This window comes from Python bivittatus, unplaced genomic scaffold (genome assembly GCF_059951505.1).
Source record: "Python bivittatus isolate LINGU-HERP-01145 unplaced genomic scaffold, Pbiv_v1 ctg000840_np1212, whole genome shotgun sequence".
In the NCBI taxonomy this organism is placed as follows: Eukaryota; Metazoa; Chordata; class Lepidosauria; order Squamata; family Pythonidae; genus Python; species Python bivittatus.
In genome coordinates this window covers 6310205-6335182 of record NW_028277113.1, presented here as the reverse complement: position 1 = coordinate 6335182, position 24978 = coordinate 6310205, and the positions used below count along the sequence as shown (strand labels likewise).

The 24978-nt window shown below is 37.2% G+C and overlaps 1 protein-coding gene across 1 annotated transcript in view; it reads left to right on the top strand.

Moving 5' to 3' along the window:
* Positions 1 to 24978, top strand: part of CDH9 (cadherin 9) — a 145265-nt gene that overhangs the window by 99810 nt on the left and 20477 nt on the right. Inside the window, exons 6-9 of the mRNA XM_088130755.1 lie at positions 7622 to 7809; positions 15019 to 15272; positions 22443 to 22579; positions 24217 to 24338. Of these exons, the coding sequence (XP_087986881.1) occupies positions 7622 to 7809; positions 15019 to 15272; positions 22443 to 22579; positions 24217 to 24338 (701 nt within the window). The remainder of the gene's footprint in view (positions 1 to 7621; positions 7810 to 15018; positions 15273 to 22442; positions 22580 to 24216; positions 24339 to 24978) is intronic.

The following is a 24978-nucleotide window of genomic DNA, read 5'->3' as shown; positions in this document are numbered from 1 at the left end:
AAATTAAATGTTAGAGTGTACAAAACATCCAAGACTGAATGTGAAGCATCAGTTTGGTTCAATAAATAAATTTTGTTCAATTTGTCAAATCAATTTTAATTTTAATCTTGATTCAGTCATGTCTCTCCCTCTCTCACTCTTTCCGTCTCGCATATGTATGTGCATGTGGGCAAAAATACATCAAATTGCTGAATCAGTTGAAAGACATTTGATATTTGGTTCAACACATCAAACTGATTTGGCAATTCAATCCAAAGGAGTGATCCAATATTGTATTGAAAGATTTAATTTGCAGGTGATTCAGTCAAATCATCTTCAAATTGAATCTTTCAATCCATTATTTGCATGGCCTTATTAAATATAGCCTCCTTCTGTCACTTCTTGTTTTATACTGGCTTTTCCAGAAAAGACTGATTGCTCAATTAAACAAACCCATGCTGTAGTGTATAATATTCTGTTTATCCCTTAACCAATAAGATACTGCAGGAGAAAAATTTGGAGCAGAAAAAAATGGTTGGCATCATTCTTATTATATTTCCACCTAGGTGGGAGTCAAAGAAAGACAATATTTCCTGAAACCATATCATGTCATTTTAGATTAACAGCATGACTATGACTCTCAGATTGCCAAAGTAAGTTGCATTCCAAGTTTTTCTGTTTATGCAAAAACAGTGTAATATGGCTGTTCAGTCTGAACCCACAATTAAAATATTGTCCTTGCCACTTAAAATTTACCCTTGCTTATTAACTGACTACTGTATCTATATACCTGCAATTGTCAAAGCCAGGGTTTCTCAACCTTGGCAACTTTAAGATGGGTGGACTTCAACTCCCAGAATTCCCCAGCCAGAATTCTGGGGAATTCTGGGAGTTGAGGTCCACCCATCTTAAAGTAGCCAAGGTTGAGAAACCCTGGTCTAAGCAATGTGGGGCCACAATTAATAAATGAATCATGGTTTGGCAAGTCCTTTTCTCTCCTTGTTCAAGACTTGCTTGCCTGCCTGCCTGCTGAATAGTAGTGCTCAGGAATTCTCTGGGCTCCCTGCCTCAGTTTGGATTAGAGCCATTCTGAAAATGCTTCATCCTATTTGTACAGGTGTGACTTTTCAAAATTGGATAGACACACATACTTCTCCCAAAGCTAAACTTTCCTCCAGCTGAGACATGGTTGGTGCTTATTTTAGATTTTAGACATTCGGAATCATTTAGGATTTGCTGACCTTGAAATAGCAGTTAGTATGTTAGCAGCAGATAACAGGCTCTCAGGAACAATAGCATTTATTTCCCATACAATTGGGAAAATATGTCATCTGGGGAGGCTCTCGTGCATTTCCTGACATCTCCAGACTCCTGCCTTACCCTTTTGAAAATCACTACCAATTTGTTTCAGTGTTACCAAACTAGATGGTCTGATTCCATAAGACAGATTCTTGTGCCAATTAGTCTCAAAATCTTCTACTTCAGTGATGCAAGATATCAAAAATGAGTCAATCAGTCCCACCAAGCCCCTCTCCCCTCGTATTTACTCCCATCTGGAAGCCGGTGTAATACGGTAGCTCCCCAGCTCTCACCCACATACAAACAAGTTCAGATATTACACCAAGAACTTCAAGACCTGTTTTGGGGGCTATAGTTGACCTTCCTATGATTATTGACTCAGTCTACCTGCAAAGTTACCTTGGAAAGTAAACTAGGTACACTCTGTGTTTTGCAGGTTATTTTTATCATTCCCCCCCCCCCCCATTTATATCAAATCTTTTAATTGCTGAAAGAATTTTCTCTCTGGGTTTCTTTTAAGGCACTGGAACTACTTTTTACTTAAAATGGGAACAGATACAGAAGAGGGTCAGCAAAACTCAATTCAGTCCAATAGTCTGAATATCTTCGCACCCTTTTCAGTTAAAACATTTTTCCCAGTCTGTCCAAGGGAACAAGCACCCGGAGAGAACAAACATGCAAAATGATAGTTAGCAAGCTATAGTGGTTGCTAAGATGAAACAAACCACCCCAGAGCCTAATGAGATGGGTGGCTTCATATACTGTGCTAACCCATAATATGGTTAATTTTGTTTTGGTGTATTTATTGTGCTTTGTAAGCCATGATTTATTGTTTATTGTATTATGATAGCCTATATGTATGTGTATGAGAGAAAATGGCTGGGTTCACCCATCACTCTGAGTCACAGTATACTTAATGATGATTTATTGAATAAACTACAATTGGCTGGACTTGCAGCACATGTTAAGCCATAAACCACAATATACAAACCACAATGGCTGGCTTCATCCAGAACATTAAACCCAAACCAAACAAACAACTTTATACAGTGGTACAGCACCTTATGTGACCTTGGTCAGTGAGGAAAAAAGAATGAATTTTCACTTTGATTCATAGGGTCTGATACAAGCCATAATGCTGACATGATGTCATGATACAAATGATGTGAATTTGCATTCTTTGTGCAGTGACAACATTACAGACATGATGTTACTCCCCACCCCACCTCACCCTCCAGTGAAGTAACTGATTGAGGAATTGTTTCATGCCAATGCTTTTGGGATATACCACCTGAATGAACAGAAAGTATAGCTGACTTGAAACTGGGCAAATTGTAGGGAACAACAGAGGCAATGCTTATATGTGGTTATCTTGAAGATGGCTGTTTCCTTCTGTAACAGCAAGATGCTGACAACAGACTTTGTTTCTTAGTGGATTTCTGATATGCTGTAAACAGGCAATCAGTACCTTATATGCTAACTTAATTGTAGGAACAGCTCCACATCTCCCCCTAAAGGGTTCTTTCCCCATACACAGGATCTTGTTCAGTGCTGTTATAGAACTTGCATGCTATAATTTAGAACAAGTTGTTCGGGGGGGGGGGGGGCAAGGAGAAGAGAGACACTTTTCTAAAAGAAAAAAAAAGGACAAAAATCTGTCCTTTTGTATATTGACATTTTATCAGATTTCCTTTTAAGCCAGCACGAATCTGCCAAACTTGATTTAAGGCTGTTTTAGCTTTGTCTCTTGCCAATTGAAATTCAAACTCAAAAACCTGAATTGTGATTACAACAGTGTAGCTTTCATTTGTTGACCATGTGAGCACAGGTTTAATTAGGTTCTTGGTGCAAATGTTGGTAGAAAAATACACACTTAGGATTCCTATTTATTTTTTAGCATTCATCAAATTATTGTGCTGTACTTGATAAGATAACTATGGCTGTAATCCTATGCATGTTTTCTGGGGGACAGCTTATACTCAGTGTGACTTATTTCTGAGTAAGCTTTTTTAAAAGTTAGTGCAAGACTTGTATGTTAGACAGAATGTGGTGGCAGACTAAAGTGATAGAATTCAAACCTGTACCAGTTTTGACTGCATGTGGGTGAAGGGAATCTTTTTTAAAAAAAAAAATCAATTTCAATTTAAAAATGAACATTTATTGTCTACGAATTGGAATGTCACTGCAAAATAATTAGTCTAGCCTGTAACATGGTGTTAGACTTTAATATATGGAAGAAAGTTTGTGCGAGTATTTATATGCCTCGGGGGAGGAAAAGTTTAAGATAATGGATGACCAATAAGAAATAAAATCTTTTGCATGCAATATGTAGTGGTAGGAATTGAGAAGTTTAACTTTTCAGACTTTTGCTCCATTCCACCTAATGTTTAGAATGAGTCTCTGTCTGACTGCATCAATTTAAAATATTCCAAAGTGACTCTTTGGTGACTTTCAAATGTCTTTCCTCTGGTTTAGAGAAAAACCTCAGAGACAACTTTAGGCCTCAAGTACTTGTGCAATAAATTCCTCATGGATCTGCTCTTTATGACAGTTCTGTAGCTTCTCAATAATCAGAAAAGGACACAGTAGCTTATTTCTTTGATTGACTTTGAACACAATACCTGTAATTGTCAGATACAGGAATAGGCATGCTGGTATCATCCAAAACTTTAAACTTCCATCAGCTCTTGCCACCACAGTCAATTATATGAGTTTGTGGGATTTATAGTATAAAACAGGCTTTATTGCCTTCTTATGGTCTAAGTCCAAGGAATACATACCCTCGGTTTTTTTTTCCCCTGCAGCTTTAGAAGCAGCTCCATTCATACGCGATGCCTCTCTACAGAAGTTCTTAAACGCATTGGTTATAAATGGTCAGGGATAGAACCATCAAAATTTAGAAAGCTGCCGTAACTGAGTCAGACCTTTGACCCATCTCCCTGAGAATGGTTTACACTGACGGAACTAATTCACCAGGGTTTTAGAGAGAATCTTCCCAAATCCTGCTTAGAAATGCCAAAGATTCAGCATGAGTCATGTTGGATGCAACAAACTGCTTTTATCATTGAGCTATACGATAAAAACATAGAAATTTATTTTCTCTGAAGGCAAATGCAGGGTTTACTGTCTGTGTTGTGGATCAAAGGATCCAGCTGCTCATAAAAGAGACTAAGGAAAGATACGGATAATAGACTTCCATGCATGCACTAGTCCTTTATTCTGACATCACAAGTAAGTAATCGGTTTCTGAAAGGTCCAGGTTCTATGTCAGGATCTTGAAAACCTTCCCTCAGATAAGCATATTAGTTTCAGAACTAGCTATTATTTATTCACCAGCCTTTTTGTGGTCAAGTTTGGCAAAGCAGCCCTATAATTCTATGCAATAAACAAACAAACAATAAATATCTTTGATCAAACTGCCTCTGCTTTAGTTAGTCACTTAACTGATTTTAATCTCACTGTTCAGTCCAGAAGGATCCCCAAGATATTTTCCTTATGATACTATTATGCTGTTTTACAGCATAATTAACCATTCAGTTACAATATACAGTTAAATTTATTCATTTCTTGTGTATAATATTAGGTATTGAAAACAACAAGCAAAAGCTCCCGATAGCCATTATCAGCAAGTAAGCTAAACTTTCAACTGCATTAAGAAATATAATTATTGTTTTCCAAAAAAGCTTCCTAAAACACAGAGGAGATGTAAGTCAATAGACTTCCTCTAGTGTAGAGTTCACAGAAAGGGAATTATTTTGGCGGGACTTGGGTTTTGAGTCTCTTCACTGCCAATCCATACTAACTACTAACATATAGAAGTGGTTTGCCATTGCCATCTTCTTCCATAGTTGATGTTCCTCCTCCTCCTCCTCCTCCCCTCCTCCCCTCCTCCCTCTTCTTCCTTTTCTTCCTCTTCTTCCTCCTCCTCCTCTTCTTCTTCTTCTCCCTCCTCCTCCTCCTCCTCCCCTCTTCCTCCTCCTCCTCCTCCTCCTCCCCTCTTCCTCCTCCTCCTCCTCCTCCTCCTCCTCCTTCTTCTTCTTCTTCTTCTTCTTCTTCTTCTTCTTCTTCTTCTTCTTCTTCTTCTTCTTCTTCCTCCTCCTCCTCCTCCTCCTCCTCCTCCTCCCCTTCTTCTTCTTCTTCTTCTTCTTCTTCTTCTTCTTCTTCTTCTTCTCCTCCTCCTCCTCCTCCTCCTCCTCCTCCTCTTCTTCTTCTTCTTCCTCCTCCTCCTCCTCCCCTTCTTCTTCTTCTTCTTCTTCTTCTTCTTCTTCTTCTTCTTCTTCTTCTTCTTCTTCTTCTTCTCCTCCTCCTCCTCCTCCTCCTCCTCCTCTTCTTCTTCTTCTTCCTCCTCCTCCTCCTCCCCTTCTTCTTCTTCTTCTTCTTCTTCTTCTTCTTCTTCTTCTTCTTCTTCTTCTTCTTCTTCTTCTTCTTCTTCTTCTTCTTCTCCTCCTCCTCCTCCTCCTCCTCCTCCTCTTCTTCTTCTTCCTCCTCCTCCTCCTCCTTCTTCTTCTACTTCTTCTTCTTCTTCTTCTTCTTCTTCTTCTTCTTCTTCTTCTTCTTCTTCTTCTTCTCCTCCTCCTCCTCCTCCTCCTCCTCCTCTTCTTCTTCTTCTTCCTCCTCCTCCTCCTCCCCTTCTTCTTCTTCTTCTTCTTCTTCTTCTTCTTCTTCTTCTTCTTCTTCTTCTTCTTCTTCTTCTTCTCCCTCCTCCTCCTCCTCCTCCCCCCTCCTCCTCTTCTTCTGTTATGTCCTTGCTTAGCCTACAGCCCTAGTATATCTTGATGGAATTTCATCTAAGCAGTCGTCAGATCTTATCCTGTTTTTGTTTTCAAGAGCCTCCAACTTTGGCTAGCTGCTTCCAACCTTTCTGTGGTTACTTTGTGAGCCTCAGAAATCTGTGATAGTGAAATAAGGACCTATTAGTTTACCTAAACATAAAATAAAATTCAAATGAGAAATGAGTCCCACAATATTGAAACGAATCTGCATTTAAATGTTGCCTCTTTTGTCCCTATCCCAAGGCTACAGACTTTGTCAAAAATACAATGCTAACATTGGTCATTTGAGTTCCTATTGATGAAACATACATTCCACTACTAGCCTGGAAATCCTTCTTTAAAAAAAAAAAGAAAGAAAGAAATAGTGATTTTTGTTTTTAGATAAACGGTAATTTTATATAGTGAAGGAGGATAAGTTAAATATAACAATTAAAATAAACTGAATGTTACAAAAAAAGAAGAAAAAATGTAATAGAAAAAAGACCCATTTAGTAACTATAAATAACTCTATAAAATTAATTCAGTCATTAAGCCTATCATTACATCTAGACAACATAGCACCATATTATGTAATTTTCTCATTTTTATAACACGGGCTTTTCAAAAATATATAATAAGCTCATATCCTGGATCCATTCCTTATAATCAGCAGAGTAAATATCTTCCCATTTAAGTAAAATTCTCCAAGTTTGATAGAGCTAAAGCTCTTCATGAGTTGACATATTCCATATTTTAGGGATATAATTCAATATCACATTGAGATACTTGATCATAATATTTCTTCTCAATTATATTTACATATGTGGCAATTTTAAGCCTAAACAAGGCAAATCACATGGGTTGAAGAACCCTCAGACTTCTTAGCTCACTAGCATAAGACATTGAATCTCCATCTCTTTTTAAAGGGATTCTTTAAGAGTTTCAGCTCGGAAGTCCTGCTTTCTCTTTAAATGTTACAATATCTACTATATAGTAATGCAATCCCAGAATAGGATTGAGTTGAATATTACTTTTACCCTCAAAACGTCCTCTCCCCAAATGTGCTAGTCTTATTAAAATTCTTTAAAACTTGCTCTGAAAATTATAACAGATGTCTTGCCTCAACAGCCCCCTAGAGTCATTTCAATTTTAGCTTCAGGCAAATTTTGGTGACATTTTTATCCCAAGATTCACTACCTTGCAATCTGTTATAAACTAAAAAAATTAACACACATTGATTTTAGAAATTATGTTTCAATAGGTATACATGTACACTTTCCAGGATAATAATACTGCCACTAGACTGGGCCATTACTGCTGCAGAATATGTATTGGTTACATCTATGATGCTAAAAATTACAGGTAACAGTTCAAAGAAGCTTGTGCTCCATCAACATGCTATTTTCTTTTAACTTTTCTTTCACGAATATTCTCACCTCTGTGTTCAAATTTGCTGGTAACTTATACTGTTTTTTCTTATACTCAGCCAGCAGCTTGTTTCTCTTGATTTTTAAAAAATTATTTATATAGATGAATACCTAGGTATGCATGTACACATGCACACTTATGCTTTTAAATTTTTTATTTTCCAGGCACATATCAGTTCAGCTCTCTAGAGTCTGCACCACTTGGGACTTCGCTTGGCAGAATAAAAGCCAATGACCCCGATGTGGGTGAAAATGCTGCAATTGAGTATAGCATTGCTGCTGGCGATGGATCTGATATGTTTGATATCATCACTGACAAGGACACACAAGAAGGGATTTTAACAGTCAAAAAGGTTTATTTTCCTTCTGTCTTTTATTGAACTTGGCACTCCAGGTTTTAGATTTCCTTTTCAAACAGGAGGATGGATCAGGTTTCATAAAAGGTCAACTGCAGAGAAACTAGCATGTGTCAAGCTTCAAACCTTGCAGCTTTTCCTTTCCTTTCTTCTTTTCTTTCTCCCTCCTTCCCTCCTTCCCTCCCAGGAGATATTCTTAACTGTCCTGGCTTGTCAGATGCATTGAAACTTGCTGGCATGTAGCATTAGAAGGATTAATGTGAAAGTTCTACTGGGGATGTAAGAGAGGTAGGGTAACTTTGCAAGCTGGCCCACCAACTGAAGTCTACTATTTGCTTTCCAAAGGCTGGAAACAGCCAAACTTTTATGTGGTGCCTGAAAGCAGGATGCTAAGGAAGTCCAGTTTCTGATGAGGACTTTGTCCAGATAACTTTACTGGGTACCCGCCCACTTTTCCAGGGCTTATAACTCTTATTCCACTGAGTTCTATAAAGACAAACAAAAGAGGCAAAATGGAATGATTCTTGTCAGAAGTACTTGCATTCTGAAGCTTCCACTTGCGGTATTATTGTGATAGAATCTGAAAACTCTTGACTTTTTGAGATGTCTCTTCATAGTATCCTCCATGCATTATGCTGGCTCTGTCAAAGTAAATGGGGAAATCAGCTGCAGGCCAAGAAATTTGTTGGACAAATTAGAGTTCCAATAAGGAATCACTGGCTCTAGGCATCTGCTCTCACATCTCTCTTGATGGCCCATCCACCAGCTAGCAGATGGTCTCTTCCCAGAGATCATCTTTAAAAAGAGAGAAAATCAATCTGTGTGTTGATCTGCAAATATGTGCCATAGTTATCCCTAGTGCCAAAGGGTAGTGAAGAGGCACAGTATGCACCTGGAGTGGTGTGTATATGTGTGTGTGATTAAAATTACATCAGTATTATAAACATTGGATCCTTTCTTCTGTGATGATAGTACAGTTCAGGATGCAGCTTCAGAAGTAATCCAATAACAAGACTGGCATTACTTCTAGGCTAGATTGAGAGAAATAAGAAGCATGACATTTCAAGAGTTTAATGGCAGACAATTTTCTTCACTGACATACTCTCTTTCCCCATCTCTCTCATAATATTATGAATCAGGACAGTACTGCAGCATAACAGACTAAGATAGCATTGTAAAAGCATGGTTAGAGAATGGCATGAGAGCTTTCTCTCTTCATGTAATTTCAGTTTCAATCACGTGTTTCATATGAAGTAGGTCCCTCAACAAAAATCCTGAATACATAATTTTAGTAGAGAAAATTATCCTTTTTTTCTCCATCAGGTCTTTTGTGGAGGGCCAGATTTATATTGGTGGATCCATTTCCATTTTTAATTTCCTATAATTTTTCATTTTATCTAAGGTAGGCTTTAAAATAATTTAAACCAGTGATAGGCAATCTACTGTCTTCCCAATATTTTGGTCTCCCACAGTTCATCGCCAATAGCAATAATCAACAGATTGATGGAAGTTAGCATCCAAAATATCTGCAAGAAATTAGATTGACTCTTTCTTATTAAACTGAGGTTAATTCAAAGAAGTCTGGAACAGAAACCATGGTTTATTTTTAATTTAGTTAGTTTTATTAACTACAAATTATCCGGGGACACTAATTCAATTTCATAGGTCAGCTATAAGAAATACTTTCTATCTTCATTAGAATTCCAAATTTAATCTTGATTTATTAGTTTATCCCAAAGAAGCGACACAGATAGCATTTGCATACACAAACTTTGAAAAAGGAAGCCACTGTTGTCATCCCTTAGAGCCATTCCTACAACCAGTGATTGTCCTAATGGCAGCCATTGCAGGAATATGCTTCAATAAACCTTTGGCTAGGGCCTTCTGCCTGCCTTAACCTGCTCCATTTATCCATAGTGAGGTGAAAGGCAGGGGAAATCCAGCTGCTGTGGCTGGTAAAAGGTTCTGTAGCCACCTGCAAGGACACCATTAAGGTATTGCACTAGATACAGGGAGAGCCAGGTCCAAGACTCAGCCATTGAAGCAGCCTGCCTTTTGTTCTTTAAAGTTTCCATCTCTTTCTTTTTGAGGGTATCTGCAATTCCATTCAACCACCTTTTTTTTTTCTCTTTTAACCCATCACTCTTTTTCCATAAATTTGCTTTGAACTTCAATCCTCATCCCTTTTTTCTCCCTGACCAAACAATCCCAATGGATATCATTCCCTTTTGTATGCAGCACCACATTCATTCAGCATCCATTCATTCTTTGCTAGTCCCAAGTCCCACTTTCACTCCAGTTCAGTTCACTTATTTCTATTCCCATTTTTCCCTTCAAGATCCACTTTTGGCCATACCAAACAGTGGTCTGCCTCACATTCAGTATCTCTCATCACTCTTTCATCCTTCAGTAATTCTCTCAAGCTTTCCTAGAAACTAATCAGTCATGCTTTTAGACTTGCATCCATTCCTTTACCATGCCTGCATATGAACAGACTTGTGCTTAAATCATGTATTCAAAACAAATGGACCTTTTTCTAAGCAGCTAATCACCAAGAAGTCACCATTCTAATTCATTCTTGGTTCTCCTAATGGCCCAGTCACTTTTTCCACATTTTCTTGTCATGTTCCCAGCCAACCATTTATATCACCTAAAAGAATATTTTTCCTCCTGTTCTCCATTAATTTAGAATGTTGCACAATTTCCCCCCACAAAAGTCATTCCTGCTTCTTTCATTATTACCATTCACTGTAGTGTAATGTGCAACAATCACCAACCTATGGGTTCCTATTTTTCATATACACCTACAACAATCTATTTGTTGTAGGTGTATATGAAACTATTCATATTTTCTGATTTTTTTTTTTAAATTTAACTTACATCTTCATTTCCATGTTAGGATTTATTAGTTCCATTCCACAAGGTTCAACCACCTCCATTCCATTCTTTTTTATACTTACCTTTTCTCTTGGTTTCAGTGTCTTGAAACTTTTCTATTATCTTTCTTTTAGTATATTTATCAGTTCATACTGTTTACCGTTTATTCCCTTTATATTCCAAGTCAAAGTCTTCCATATGCTATAGCCATCACTAGATAGGCAAATGGATATTGACTTCTGCTGCCCATCATGACTTTAATCAATCAAGGCTTTCACATAACAGTTTTTTAGTGAGATTGGCCTTAGCTGTACCTGTACTACATGCCACATTTCTTGCTAACAGTAGAGATAATATTTGCAGATCTGGGCACATTTTAGCCAGCATGACATAGTGCAGTGAAGTCCAGATTTACCCAAAGCATGCATGCAACATTTGATATGTACATCCCACAATCAGCCACAGAATATTTGCCTTACTCAACACAAGCTATGACATGTAATCATGAAAGCCAAGATACTGTTGCCCATATTTCACCCATATACTAACCCATACTCTTCAGCGTTTGGTGATTTGCTTTTTAAATTTGAGCTTGTAAAAAGAAGACTGTTACTCATATTGCAGTATATTCTTGCAGAAACTGCTGAGTTGAGATTAATTTGAAATGATTTTAGAAAGATTTATACCAAGGAAGACCAATTTCTGGCTGACCTATGTTTAGCACTCATTTTTGAAGGGCTGTTCTGTTTGGAGTAAGTGTAATTCTGATTCACCCAAATCAACAGCAATTTAGCCATTGATCTCAGTGAGATGCAGATTGGACCTAATGATTCATGCCAAATGTAGCCTGTTTCAGCACTTTGGAGATGAAACACTGATTTGTATTGATTGATGGACCAAACCCAGAATGATACAGCACTGCAACAGACAAAGTTCAATAGATAAAAAACTCTATTGTTTCAAAGTTGTAGATCCAAAGCCCACCTACCACAAGCCCCTTCTTTTGTTTTCAGTAGAACTGATTGTTGAAGTAACTATACAAATTGTATATAAGCTTGGGGAGCTCATGTATATGCAAGAGCTCTGTATGGTATATTATCTGACTGATTCATACTGACATTTAAAAGATAAGACCTTTGAAATTTGGTTTGTACATGAGCCGACACTTCCTGTCTGAAAATAGAATATGATTCACTTCTCTGCTTGGAAATTTGAGGCATGACATCTCTTTTAATAGTATTAGCTACCAATAATAGAATAACCAAAAACTGAGATGAAATAGAATGTTAATGTATAAGCGTTTCATTTTCCATGTTAATTTTACTGAAGCTCTGTAAGTATTTTCTTTTTCAAAGGAGTAATTTTTAAAAAATGATAAAATTATTTATCTAACCATATTGGCATGTACTACAAAATAAAAGCTTGTGTACTAGATGTTTAACTTACCTGGAAAAGCATTTGCAGAATGCTAAAAAGGAAGCCATCAAAATCAACTGTTTTTTAAATCATTCAAATAGTGGAAGGTACATGAATGAACACAGGGGGAAAAAAAAAACCCAAAATATTTGCAAAAGGTATTAAGAATGTAATCCTAAACATATTTGCTTGTAAGTAAAACTCATTGAGTTCAGTAGAACAGATAAATGTGTACAAAAGGTGTCAGCAACCTTCCCAGGTTCTAATTTCCACTTCCAAAGTGTTTATGTTTAAGAAAATGAACTTTTCCAAGTTAGTTAAACCTTACAAGATTTCGGAGGGCGGAGCTGGCGTCGCGGTGGTACGGCGGGCGATCCTGGGCTCCCAGGATCGCAGCCGATATCTCCCCCCCTGGACGGTCCCGATGGACCTAAGCCGTCCCGTAGAGATGGCGATTGCAAAGGACGTGTCCCGCGGATCTCAGGGACGCCGCAAGTCCCAGATTGATCCCGGGAGAAGCTCTTGAAGCCGGCGGAGGAGAGCCAGCCAAAAATGGCTGCAAAAGCCGGGACAGCTCCAAAGGAAGAAGAAAGAGAGGGGTGTCAACCGGGTTGAGTAACTTAAAGAGATTTTTAAAAGTGAAGAAAAATGGATCAAGCGGCAAGATTGAGCCTTATAAAAAAAAAAAAAAGGGGGGGGGAAATCTTTTTTTTTAACTTTCCCTTTTTAGTGGAATTGGCAAGATGTTTTTTCTTTTTAAAAAAATATATATTTTTAACTGGACTGGCTTTTTCTTTTTAAAACTCAATAATTCTTTATCTTAAGCCTCTTTTTTGACTAAGATTTCTTTATTGTTATAAGAAATTTATATTTTTTGATTTTGAAATGGGGAAAGTGGAGTTAAGAGAAAGTAAATGAAAGAAAGTTGCACTGCCATCTAGAGGCTCGACATAGTGCCTTTTTTCTTCCATTGTGATGCATGCTCAAGGACCCTGGGCTTTCTAAAAAGATAGTGGGATGTGCATGTTTATACAGGTGCCATCCGAATAACTATAAACAAGAAAGTGGAGTTGAAAGCAACTTTGAAAATATCAAGATGGAAAGTTTGAGTTAGTCACAAGAGCCTTGAATAGTGGCAGTAGCTCTTCTTTCTGCTAGAAGCTCTGCTTTGCTCTCTATTCCCCCCCCCCAGTTGGATTTTTAAAGAGATCCAGCCTTTCCCCTCCTCTTCTTTTTTTTTCTTTTTCTTTTGCTTTTTTTTCTCTTTCTCTTGGCAAGAACAAAGATAAAGAATCCTTTGACTCAATGAAGGTTTATACAAGATAATAGACTATACGAGAAATAGAATGCAGAAAAAGATTTTTAAACTATCGAGGATGACTATAAAAAACTGGAAGAAGAGCTGCAGAAATTCCTGCAAAAGAAAAAAAGAAAAAAAAGATATTAAAGCTAAAATGGACTTAATTAAACATAAAACGGGATCAATGGAAAAGGAAGAAATAGCACAAGAAATCAGAAACATTAAACAGAATTATTTTGAGGCTTATAAACTGAGAATTAAAAGGGTTAATCAACTGATAAATGAAGAGGGACAGACTTGTTCTTGGTACTGAGGGTGAGAAAAAGATTATACAAGATTATAATGGAAAATCGTACTAAGAGAATGTATAAAAAGAAGAAGTAAAACAATATTGAAAGAAACTACTTCAGATGCTTAAAGAAAAAATGAGGGGAATACAACAATGATGGAACTGACAGAAGCTTCAAAAAGCAGAATGTTTGAAAGGACATTTATTATTGCTTTCTCTTATCCAATAATATAGAAAAAGGAATAAACAGCTAGATGTTTTGGGATATTGAATGAAAAGGGTGAACTTAAAATTATGCAAGCGCTGGAATAAAGTATAAAATTGAGATATATAGTTAAAAATTGTATTTGATTATAAATGTTTTAAGAGATTAGACTAAAATTTATACATGGTTGGATATAGTAACATATAGATTTTAAACTAGAGACATTTTTGTTGAAACATGTAGTGAAGAATTAAGTATGTTTTGATAGTGGTTAGAACGGTAACTTTTAAGAATTGGAAGAATGAAAAAGTACCTATGCAGGAGGAAGTTATTGAAAATTATGGAATGTGCAGAGATGAGTTAAATTGAGATTTGAAATTAGAATAAGAAGATAAGTAATTTTATATGACATGGGATTTGTTTTATTAATGATTGGATGAGAAAATATAGTAATGTATAGTAATATAATAGAAATTTGATATCAATTATTTTATATATATACACATATAATCGATAGATGAAAATGTATTGCTAATCCTATTGAAAGTTAAAATTTCTTGTAATAAATGATTCTATAGACTAGCTATGAATGATTAATAATTGTTAATTGATGAGTATACAAGTATATTTTGAATAGATATGAGAATTTAAGATTATGAAAGGGGCACCAACGAGTTGGTAACTGGTTGACACACGGTATAAAATGGAAGATGGTTTTTTTTATGCTTTTCTATGTTCTTGTTTGTCTATGTATGTTTTGTGTTTGTTGTAAAAAATAAAAAAAATTATTAAAAAAAAAAAAACCTTACAAGATTTCCACAATCTTCCTTTCCCCAAGATCTCACATGTCCTTGCCTGAAATCTCTTAAGATTTTTAATTTAATCTGACATTTATGACAGCTCCTGTTACATTGCTAAAAATGGTGACATGTATTGATTTTGTGAAATTTGGGATAATTTTAAACTGACTTTAATTTGGGGCATTGCAACTGATGTACAGAACTGCAGCAAACCTCTAAAGATAGGGTCTTCCAAAAATGCTTAATCCTTTATTTTTTTAAAACAGTACTAATTTTTGTTTCTCTTTTCTTTTCCTCACCCCTTATATTTGGATGCAAGCAATTAGATTTTGAAAAGAAGAATCTATATAACCTAAAAGTAGAAGCTACTAACACTCATCCTGACCCACGATTTTTCTACCTGGGACCATTTAAGGATTCAGCTTTGGTCAAAGTGTATGTGGAAGATGTAGATGAACCACCTGTTTTTAATATACCATCTAATTTAATAGAAGTAGATGAAGATGTCAGGGAAGGAAGTATCATTGGGCAAGTGATAGCACAGGATCCAGATGCCACAAGGAACCTAATCAAGTAAGTTTGTCTTCCATGAACACCAGAAAACACTATTTTGAAAATATCTTATCTTGTCTATAAGGTGCATCAAAGTTTAGCAACATCTGTTTTTTTAATGTTAGTAATAATGACTGTTAAATATAATTGTTAGTGGCTATTAATTTCAGCAAGGATAAGTTTCCATTCTTACTGTATTACTAGTATATTTACCCTTTATCATTATATATTATATTAATATACCAGCCTGGACCCTCCAGAGTTTTTGAATTGCAGCTTCTATTCATTTTGTCTGGGTTACTAGAAAATGGTATTCAATGGTAACTGGAAGGCATCAGGCTGAGAAAGGTGGTATTTCACTAAAAAAGTCAGTTCTTATCCTGGCTTATTCAAATACACTCATTGAGTAATTTTGAGCCAGTCACAAATTCTCAATCCAACCTTCACTGATGAAATAAATCAAGGATGCTCCCCCACCCCCAATACCACTCTAACTTCTTAGGGCAGGACAGAATATACATATGGTAATACATTTTAAAGATGCAATTGGACTATTTTCCCATTAGCCAGCACTCCTCTCCTCTCCTCTCCTCTCCTCTCCTCTCCTCTCCTCTCCTCTCCTCTCCTCTCCTCTCCTCTCCTCTCCTCTCCTCTCCTCTCCTCTCCTCTCCTCTCTCATATCATTTCATCTCCTGGCTCCTGGATTCAAGCCATCTATTGCTTCAGTGCTCCTTCTGGAGCTTCAACCTCCTCTTCTTGTACTTTCTCTCCCCCACCCCCAAGCCAGCTGTTGTAGCAATTTGTAACACTGGTCAAAGGTACTGAGTAAAGCACCTGATGGTAAAATTGTCACCATGCTATCATTTTGCCTTCACAGTCACAGGGGCCTTTAAAAGCACCATTTAAAAATGGTGGCAAGGCAACCAGAAAATCTTTGGAAGATGTTTATTACTTTTATTCTGTATTTTTTATAATAACATAGCTTTGCTTCAAAGCATGCACTCAAATTTTATTTCATCTGTCAGAAAAATGCACACAATTGCATGTACTGAATATTATGGGGGAAGGCACTAGCAATTTATTTTGTTTCAGGTTTGGGGTAGAGGGATTGAAGTGATTTTCGTTATTCCACTAGTTCCTGAAGTATAACACTGATTGGATAATTCATTATTATTTATCCATTTTCTTATATTTAGAAGGCTGCTCAACTCTGAAATGACTCTGGGTGGCCTGCTTGTTAAAAATATTTAAAAAATAAACAAATACAAGGGGAAAACATATAGCATAATAAAGAAAAGGATGTTGTTGTTCTTTCTCCAGTCCCTTATTGGTTAACTAAAGGTAAAGCAAAAAAGTGTGGATTTGTCCATAAAGTTGGTAGAAATAAAGAAAAATGTGGGTCAGATTCAAACTTCATTTCCAGGGATTGGGGATGAAAACATGGTGGTATGGAACTGCATAAATACAGTGACAAAATTGGCTGTATAGTTTCTCTGCAAAAGAGGCTTCTGTTTTTCTTTTTCATTCACAGGATGCTTGAGAACTTATTTTGTGCCTAAGTTGGCAGGGGGTGCTGAGGCTTTAACTTTTTGGGGGGTTATATAATCTGCTATTCCTCTGCAGACTCTTCATGTTTGCTGATACGTCAAAGCTCCATGTGACAAGTTTGCTCATGGTACCTTACTCTGGGGAATGGCTAATGTGCAGAAACTCAGGGAGATTGTAGACCAGACATTCTCATGTACCTCTGGAATCTTTCTTCTCCCTCTGGGAGGGGGGGAAATCAAAACCAATTTATTACTTATCACATTGAAAGAGAATAGCTGGAAAGAAAATGTCATCTAAATGTGCAGCATGGGGCACGTGAAGAATTTTGAAGAATCCTCAGTTAAAGACAGCTTTATTCAAATCTCCTTTAGTTTTATCACCAGAGGAGTCCCTAATACATAATCCTTGTCTACTGATTAGGGGTAGTTAAAATTATTGCAATAAATGCACTTACATGTACTATTAAATTGTGGGCACCGTTTTTTTAAAGTTAGTTTTCATGTTGTTTTCATGTTGTTTTTCTTTCTCTTTTTGAAATGTTAAAGTATTATTGATATACTGTTTGTATTATTTAAAGAAGAAAGCAAAACTTTAGACAGATCGATCCTGATCTACCAATCAAACTTATACCATAAATGTACTTAGTAAAAATACTGACTCCCCTGCTAGGGATGGACTGGAGTTTTGATCAATGTTACAGGATTCTAGCCAGAAAAGAAAGCAATCTCCCAAGTCTGGCCTTTGATAGCACGGTTGTGGTTTGTCTAAGCGCTGGCTTCAGAAATGACATGATTCAGTCTGGATGCAAGTTCTAAAACAAGGAATAATTGTCACCAAAAAGAGGCTAGTATTTCACTTCATTCAGTTGGGCTTGGATTAAATATGAATCACAGAAGAATTTTCACCTTGCCACCACCACAAGCCCACCAGGCATAAGAAGTCTTAAAAATAACAACCATATGTGGTAAAATTATTGGAAACTACCTTGATAACTTATTAATCTCAGCTAAATAAATAACTGCTTTATTTTCTCCAGATTTGTAAGGTAACGGGCACTGTTTTTAATCTATCTCAGTCTGACTCATCACTTCTTACATTTTATCATTAGTTTGCTTAATGAAAGATGGAAAAGAAACATTGCAAATATTCACCTACAATAAAGAAACGACTTAGGGAAATGTGTTAAAAAAAAAAAAAAAGTTGTGGCACAATTTCCCTCTCAGGGTTCTCAGAACCTCAGGAAATTCCCCACCAAAACTGAGCTTCTCATCTTGGACCTGACTTATAGTTTGGTTCTTCAGAATGTAGCTTTCATTAGAATGGAAATTCTGGTCATCTGAACTGTTTCCTAGAGTGCATCTTTTACTGTTTCTATATCTTGCCATTGAGCCATGAGCTATATCGTGCAGGGCCACCCAAGACGGACAGGTCATGACAGAGAGTTCTGACAAAATGTGGTCCACTGGAGAAGGAAATGGCAACCCACTCCAGTATCCTTGCCAAGAAAACCCCATGGACAATGTTAAAAGGCTAAAAGATATGACACTGGAAGATGAGCCCCTCAGGTTGGAAGGTGTCCAATATGCTACTGGGGAAGAGCGGAGGGCATTTCCAAGTAGCTCCAGAAAGAGTGAAGCGGCTGGGCCAAAGCCGAAAGGACATTCAGCTGTGGATGTATCTGGAAGCGAAAAGAAGGTCCGATCCTATAAAGAACAATATTGTATAGGTACCTGGAATGTAAGATCTATGAACCAAAGCAAGCTGGATGTGGTCAAACATGAGATGACAAGATTGAACATCAACATCTTGGGAATCAGCAAATTCAAATGGATGGGAATGGGTGAATTTAATTCAGGTGACCATTATATCTACTACTGTGGGCAAGAAACCCTTAGAAGAAATGGAGTTGCACTCATAGTGAATAAGAGAGTGGGAAAGGCAGTAATGGGGTACAACCTCAAAAATGACAGAATGATCTCAGTGCGTATCCAAGGTAAACCATTCAACATCACAGTAATCCAAGTCTATGCCCCAACCACTGATGCCGAAGAAGCTGAAGTTGACCAGTTCTATGAAGACCTACAACACCTTCTAGAACTAGCACCAAAAAAAGATGTCCTTTTCATCATAGGGGATTGGAATGCTAAAGTAGGAAGTCAAGGAGTAATCGGAATAACAGGCAAGTTTGGCCTTGGAGCACAAAATGAAGCAGGGCAAAGGCTAATAGAGTTCTGTCAAGAGAACAAGCTAGTCATAGCAAACACTCTTTTCCAACAACACAAGTGACGACTCTACACATGGACATCACCAGATGGTCAATACCGAAACCAGATTGATTATATACTTTGCAGCCAAAGATGGAGAAGCTCTATACAGACAGCAAAAACAAGACCAGGAGCTGACTGTGGCTCAGATCATGAGCTTCTTACTGCAAAATTTAGGCTTAAATTGAAGAATGTAGGGAAAACCACTAGACCACTCAGGTATGACTTAGATCATATTCCTTGTGAGTACACAGTGAAGGTGATGAATAGATGTAGAGGATTAGATTTGGTAGACAGAGTACCTGAAGAACTATGGACGGAGCTCCGTAACATTGTACAGGAGGCAGCAACTAAAACCATCCCAAGGAAAAAGAAATGCAAGAAAGCAAAATGGCTGTCTGATGAGGCATTACAAATAGCTGTGGAAAGAAGGAATGTGAAAAGCAAGGGTGAAAGGGAAAGATATAAGCAACTGAATGCAGATTTCCAGAGAATAGCAAGGAGAGATAAGAAGGCCTTCTTAAATGAACAGTGCAAAGAAATTGAGGAAAACAATAGAATGGGGAAGACTAGAGATCTCTTCAAGAAAATTGGAGATATCAAAGGAACTTTTAGTGCAAAGATGGGCATGATAAAGGACAAAAAAGGCAGGGACTTAACAGAAGCAGAAGAGATTAAGAAGAGGTGGCAAGAATACACAGAAGAACTATACAAGAAAGATCTTAATGTCCCTGATGTCCATGCTGGTGTGGTCACTGACCTTGAGCCAGACATCCTAGAGAGTGAAGTCAAGTGGGCCTTAGGAAGCATTGCTAACAACAAAGCTAGTGGAGATGACAGTATTCCAGCTGAGTTATTTAAAATACTAAAAGATGATGCTGTTAAAGTGCTGCACTCAATATGTCAGCAAGTTTGGAAAACGCAACAGTGGCCACGGGATTGGAAAAGGTCAGTTTACGTTCCAATTCCAAAGAAGGGCAATGCCAAAGAATGCTCAAACTATCGCACAATTGCACTCATTTCACATGCTAGCAAGGTTATGCTCAAAATCCTACAAGCTAGGCTTCAGCAGTACGTGAACCGAGAACTACCGGATGTACAAGCTGGGTTTCGAAGAGGCAGAGGAACTAGAGATCAAATTGCCAACATTCGCTGGATCATGGAGAAAGCACGAGAGTTCCAGAAAAACATCTACTTCTGCTTCATTGACTATGCAAAAGCCTTTGATTGTGTGGATCACAACAAACTGTGGCAAATTCTTAAAGAGATGGGGGTACCAGACCATCTTACCTGTCTCCTGAGAAATCTGGATGCGGGCCAAGAAGCAACAGTTAGAACCAGTCACGGAACAACCGATTGGTTCAAAATAGGGAAAGGAGTACGACAAGGCTGTATACTGTCACCCTGCTTATTTAACCTATATGCAGAGTACATCATGAGAAATGCTAGGTTGGAAGAATCACAAGCCGGAATTAAGATTGCAGGGAGAATCATCAATAACCTCAGATATGCAGACGATGCCACCCTAATGGGAGAAAGTGAAGAAGAACTAAAGGGCCTCTTGATGAGGATGAAGGAGGAGAGTGTGAAAGCTAGCTTGAAACTCAACATTAAAAAAACTAAGATCATGGCATCTGGACCCATCAATTCCTGGCAAATAGAAGGGGTAGAAATGGAAGCAGTAACAGACTTCATTTTTTTGGGCTCCAAGATCACCGCAGACAGAGACTGCAGCCATGAAATTAAAAGACGCTTGCTCCTTGGGAGGAAAGCTATGGCAAACCTAGATAGCATATTAAAAAGCAGAGACGTCACCTTGCCGACAAAGATCCGCATAGTCAAAGCTATGGTTTTTCCAGTAGTAATGTATGGCTGTGAGAGCTGGACCATAAAGAAGGCTGAGCGCTGAAGATTTGATGCCTTTGAACTGTGGTGCTGGAGAAGACTCTTAAGAGTCCCCTGGACTGCTAGGAGGTCAAACCAGTCAATCTTAAAGGAAATCAACCCTGATTGCTCATTGGAAGGATCGATAATGAAGCTCAAGCTCAGATACTTTGGTCACCTAATGCGAAGAGAGGAGTCTTTGGAAAAGATCCTGATGCTGGGAAAGATTGAAGGCAAAAGGAGAAGAGGACAGCAGAGGATGAGATGGTTAGATAGCATCACTGAAGCAATGAGCATGAAACTGAGCAAACTCAGGGAGGCAGTGAAGGACAGGAAGGCCTGGCACAATATGGTTCATGGGATCACGAAGAGTCGGACACGACTTAATGACTGAACAGCAACAACAACAACAACATATCTTGCCATTACAACAAGTTTGGAAACTTGCCATTACAACAGGTTTGAGGTAAATGAGGATGGGAGAAAGATTTATGCAAGGCTTAGTAGCAATCCTTCTGCGAATCACACCATTCAGGTATCTTTCTTAGCTTAGAATCCTATACGTGGCACTACATGAAAAATACAAGCATATGTCCTAAGCTAGACTCTGGCACACTTCTGACACCTAATGGCAATATCAGTAGTGGTATCCATAACAACATCGCATATGCATATGGTATGTTGACCTGGCTGTGTAAGAGTACAAACACAACAGAATGCCTTAAAGCACATAGAAACAACAACAATAGTATCAGAAAAAATTGCAACCCTTTATTTTGTATTATACGTACCAGATTATATACTTTCTGAATGAAATCCTGTGAAAAACTGAAATATATAAATTGCCCTTTACAATATATATATTTTTTTTAATCTGCAAAACTGGTCATACTTTTTGAAAGTATTTTATAATCAGAAACATCAGGAGCATTTTCACTGCCGAAGGAGGATCTATTCCTTTAAGACTGTGATTAGAAAAGTCACTTGTCATTTTTCCAAGCAAGTAATAAGAGCAGGTCTTAACAGGAGATTCCTTCTCTGACAATATTCTGCTCACACATGTATATCTCCCGGAGAAGATTTAGGTTTTCAAAATGCTTGAGTTCTTTCTCTTTTGCTATTCTGTGGCAATGTAGATTCGACTAGTACATGAAAATGAAAAGAAGCATCAGATGTCAATGTTGATTTTCCTTGTACAGTATTTCCTCGCATTTTCCGGTATTTCTTGTTTGTTCCAGGAAAAATGCCAAGAGTCATTTGAGCTGAGCAGTAAATAAATTTCTGTAAATCAGTCAATAAATACATTTTATTTTTATTTCTTTAATTAAAAAAGGGAACAATACCCATTGCTAACTCTGTAATGTTAAATGAATCATGTCGCTAGTCTAAGTGAACTTTTGTAGCTGTACAGTATCTTAAGCTTCTTGTAAAACAAGCAAAAATCAAAATCAGCATTGTAACAGAAGATAGTAAGATTTGTTTTATCATTTGGTAGATATTCTTTGGATCGGCACACTGATTTGGATAGAATATTCAACATCTACTCAGGAAATGGTTCCATATTTGTCTCAAAGAACCTTGATCGAGAAGCAGCCCCATGGCACAACCTCACCGTCATTGCAACTGAAATTAGTAAGTTGTATGTACACTATAAAGTAGTTTGAAAGGAAGAGAAAGGGAATCACATGTTGAAAGCTGAATTTTTTTGCACACATTATTATTTATATGATATATTTCTTTATACCCAGCAAGTCCTCAACCAAATGTACGTTCCGCTAAATTCAGTGGGGTTTATTTCTGAGAAGATGCACATTTCTAAGGGTGTTTTTTGGTTGTTGTTGTTTTTTGTTTTGCCTGCACAACATGACACCCATAATTCTTACATATTTTTTTTAGGAATACATTTATAATACAATACTTATGAAAAAGATATCGATGCAATTTAAATGCAAACTGAAGATAGAAGATAAACCGGCTACAACTAGATGGTAGCCAAGAACTACAGAAAACGAACTCTTTATTTTGTCTAGTTTTTCTCCAAGATATGCTAGATTTGTTTATTTTTTGTTAGTTTTCCAGTGCAATTTTTCTGGCTTTTCCTAACAATCGGGCAAATGTTATTTTAAAAAAATAATAATAAGGAAAGTGAGAATACATGACATATCCTTAAAATCTGGTCAGAAAAAAAAAAAAGGAAATGGTTTTCAGCTAGGTTTAAATTGCTTTAACCAGACTTTTACTGGTCAGTGATAATTAGAGAACACCTAAAGATTTTGCTTGGCCAAATTATTGTGGCGAACATGGTGAGCAGTTTTGCATGGTTTCTCAACATGTCACCAGAATGTCCCACCCATCGGCTTTAAACTCAGCAGACAGTTTCTCGTACTTATTACAAGCAGCTGCCCACAGTTTCAAGCAGGAGTTTTACTCATCTGGCCCGAAGATACCAAAGACTGAACCAGAGATCTTTTGCTTGCAAAGTACATGTTCTGCACAGTGTATGTCTGTGTGAAAGTTATTAGATATCTCTAATCTGTGTGAGTGAAAGCTTGAAAGCTACTGCATTTCTAAAATGTGGTGACAGACCCTGGTCCCTATTCAAGTTTATTTGAAAGAAAGTCCAATATATTCAGTGGAAAGTGTGCTGGATTTCAGCTTCAATATGAAATGCTGATGTTGGTGGCATATCTTTAGGAATGTCTTAATTACACACAGATCCTTGACAACCAAAGGGCAAAACGTTAGTGTTGTTCTTTTTAGTCATATCTATGCTAAAGAAATGAGTATAGTTGGCAAGGCATTCAACTGAAAACTTAAATTTCTGAATAGAGATATATAGGATTCCACTGAATCTATATTCTCTCTCCTTCTGCCAAAGAAATATTTTGAGGTCCCCAAAAGGAACTGTAGCAAATGAAACTTTTGACAAAATGACAGAGCATCATTATGATATCATAATGCAAGCCACCTACCGACTTGCATGAAACTCTTGATGCAAGAAAAATGGAGTTTGTATCAAGATGTCATGAGGCATATTTCATCATTTGCTCCCTTGTACCCCTCTGTAGATGGCCATGAAAGTGCTCCTAATTCATGGAATACTTTTTTTTTTTTTTTTTTGGTATTATATTATTTCAGAATGAAATTTCTAAAGCATATTTTGAGTTGTGTCATGCTTAAAACATAGGCATTGACACCTATCCTTGAATCTCAGAAAAAGAAGTTTTATAATATTGTGATCAAATTCCATCTTGTCCGTTTTGTTTCAGGCAATCCAAAACAAAGTACTCAGACTCCCATCTTCATTCGGATTTTAGATATAAATGATCATGCCCCAGAATTTGCCAAGTTCTATGAAACTTTTGTTTGCGAGAATGCAAAAGCAGGACAGGTAATACAGAAATATTATCATGTCTGATTAACTGTGGCAGCATTTTGCTCTGTCTCAATTTCTAGAAATGGATTTATTATTTTTTTAAATTAAGCTATGTTCCAGTAATCTCAACTGTAACAACTAGTTTGCTTCACCAAAGTTCTGAGTGAAAGAGAACAGATGTAGTCCCAATGTTATTGATAACTGATTGATATGAGTTTATAGGGACTTCCAGAAGTTAACAATAATATAATCACATATATAAAATTATTTAAAAATCCTTAATAAGCAAACATTAAAGTAACAATTCAAAGTTCAAGATGGAACCATACAACTAAACACCATCATAATAATTTCCCCAGCACACTTCACAAAGGCTCTGCTTTAACCAACTTTTGGAAAGCTATCATTGAAGAAGCTAGTAAATCCAACTGCTAGAGGGGTGCTGTCCCTGCCTCCCCCCCCCAAAAAAAACCCCAAATAGGATCTACCACTGAGAAACAATATCTTTGGGCCTCAATCTCCTGCACTTCACTAAAATGAGGAATCATCAGCAGATTGGATGGGTTGATTCCAGGTGGAAAAGACAGTCCTATAATCTAAGCACTTAGCTTTATAGATTAAAACCAGTGCTTTGAATTGTACCTGGACACCTATT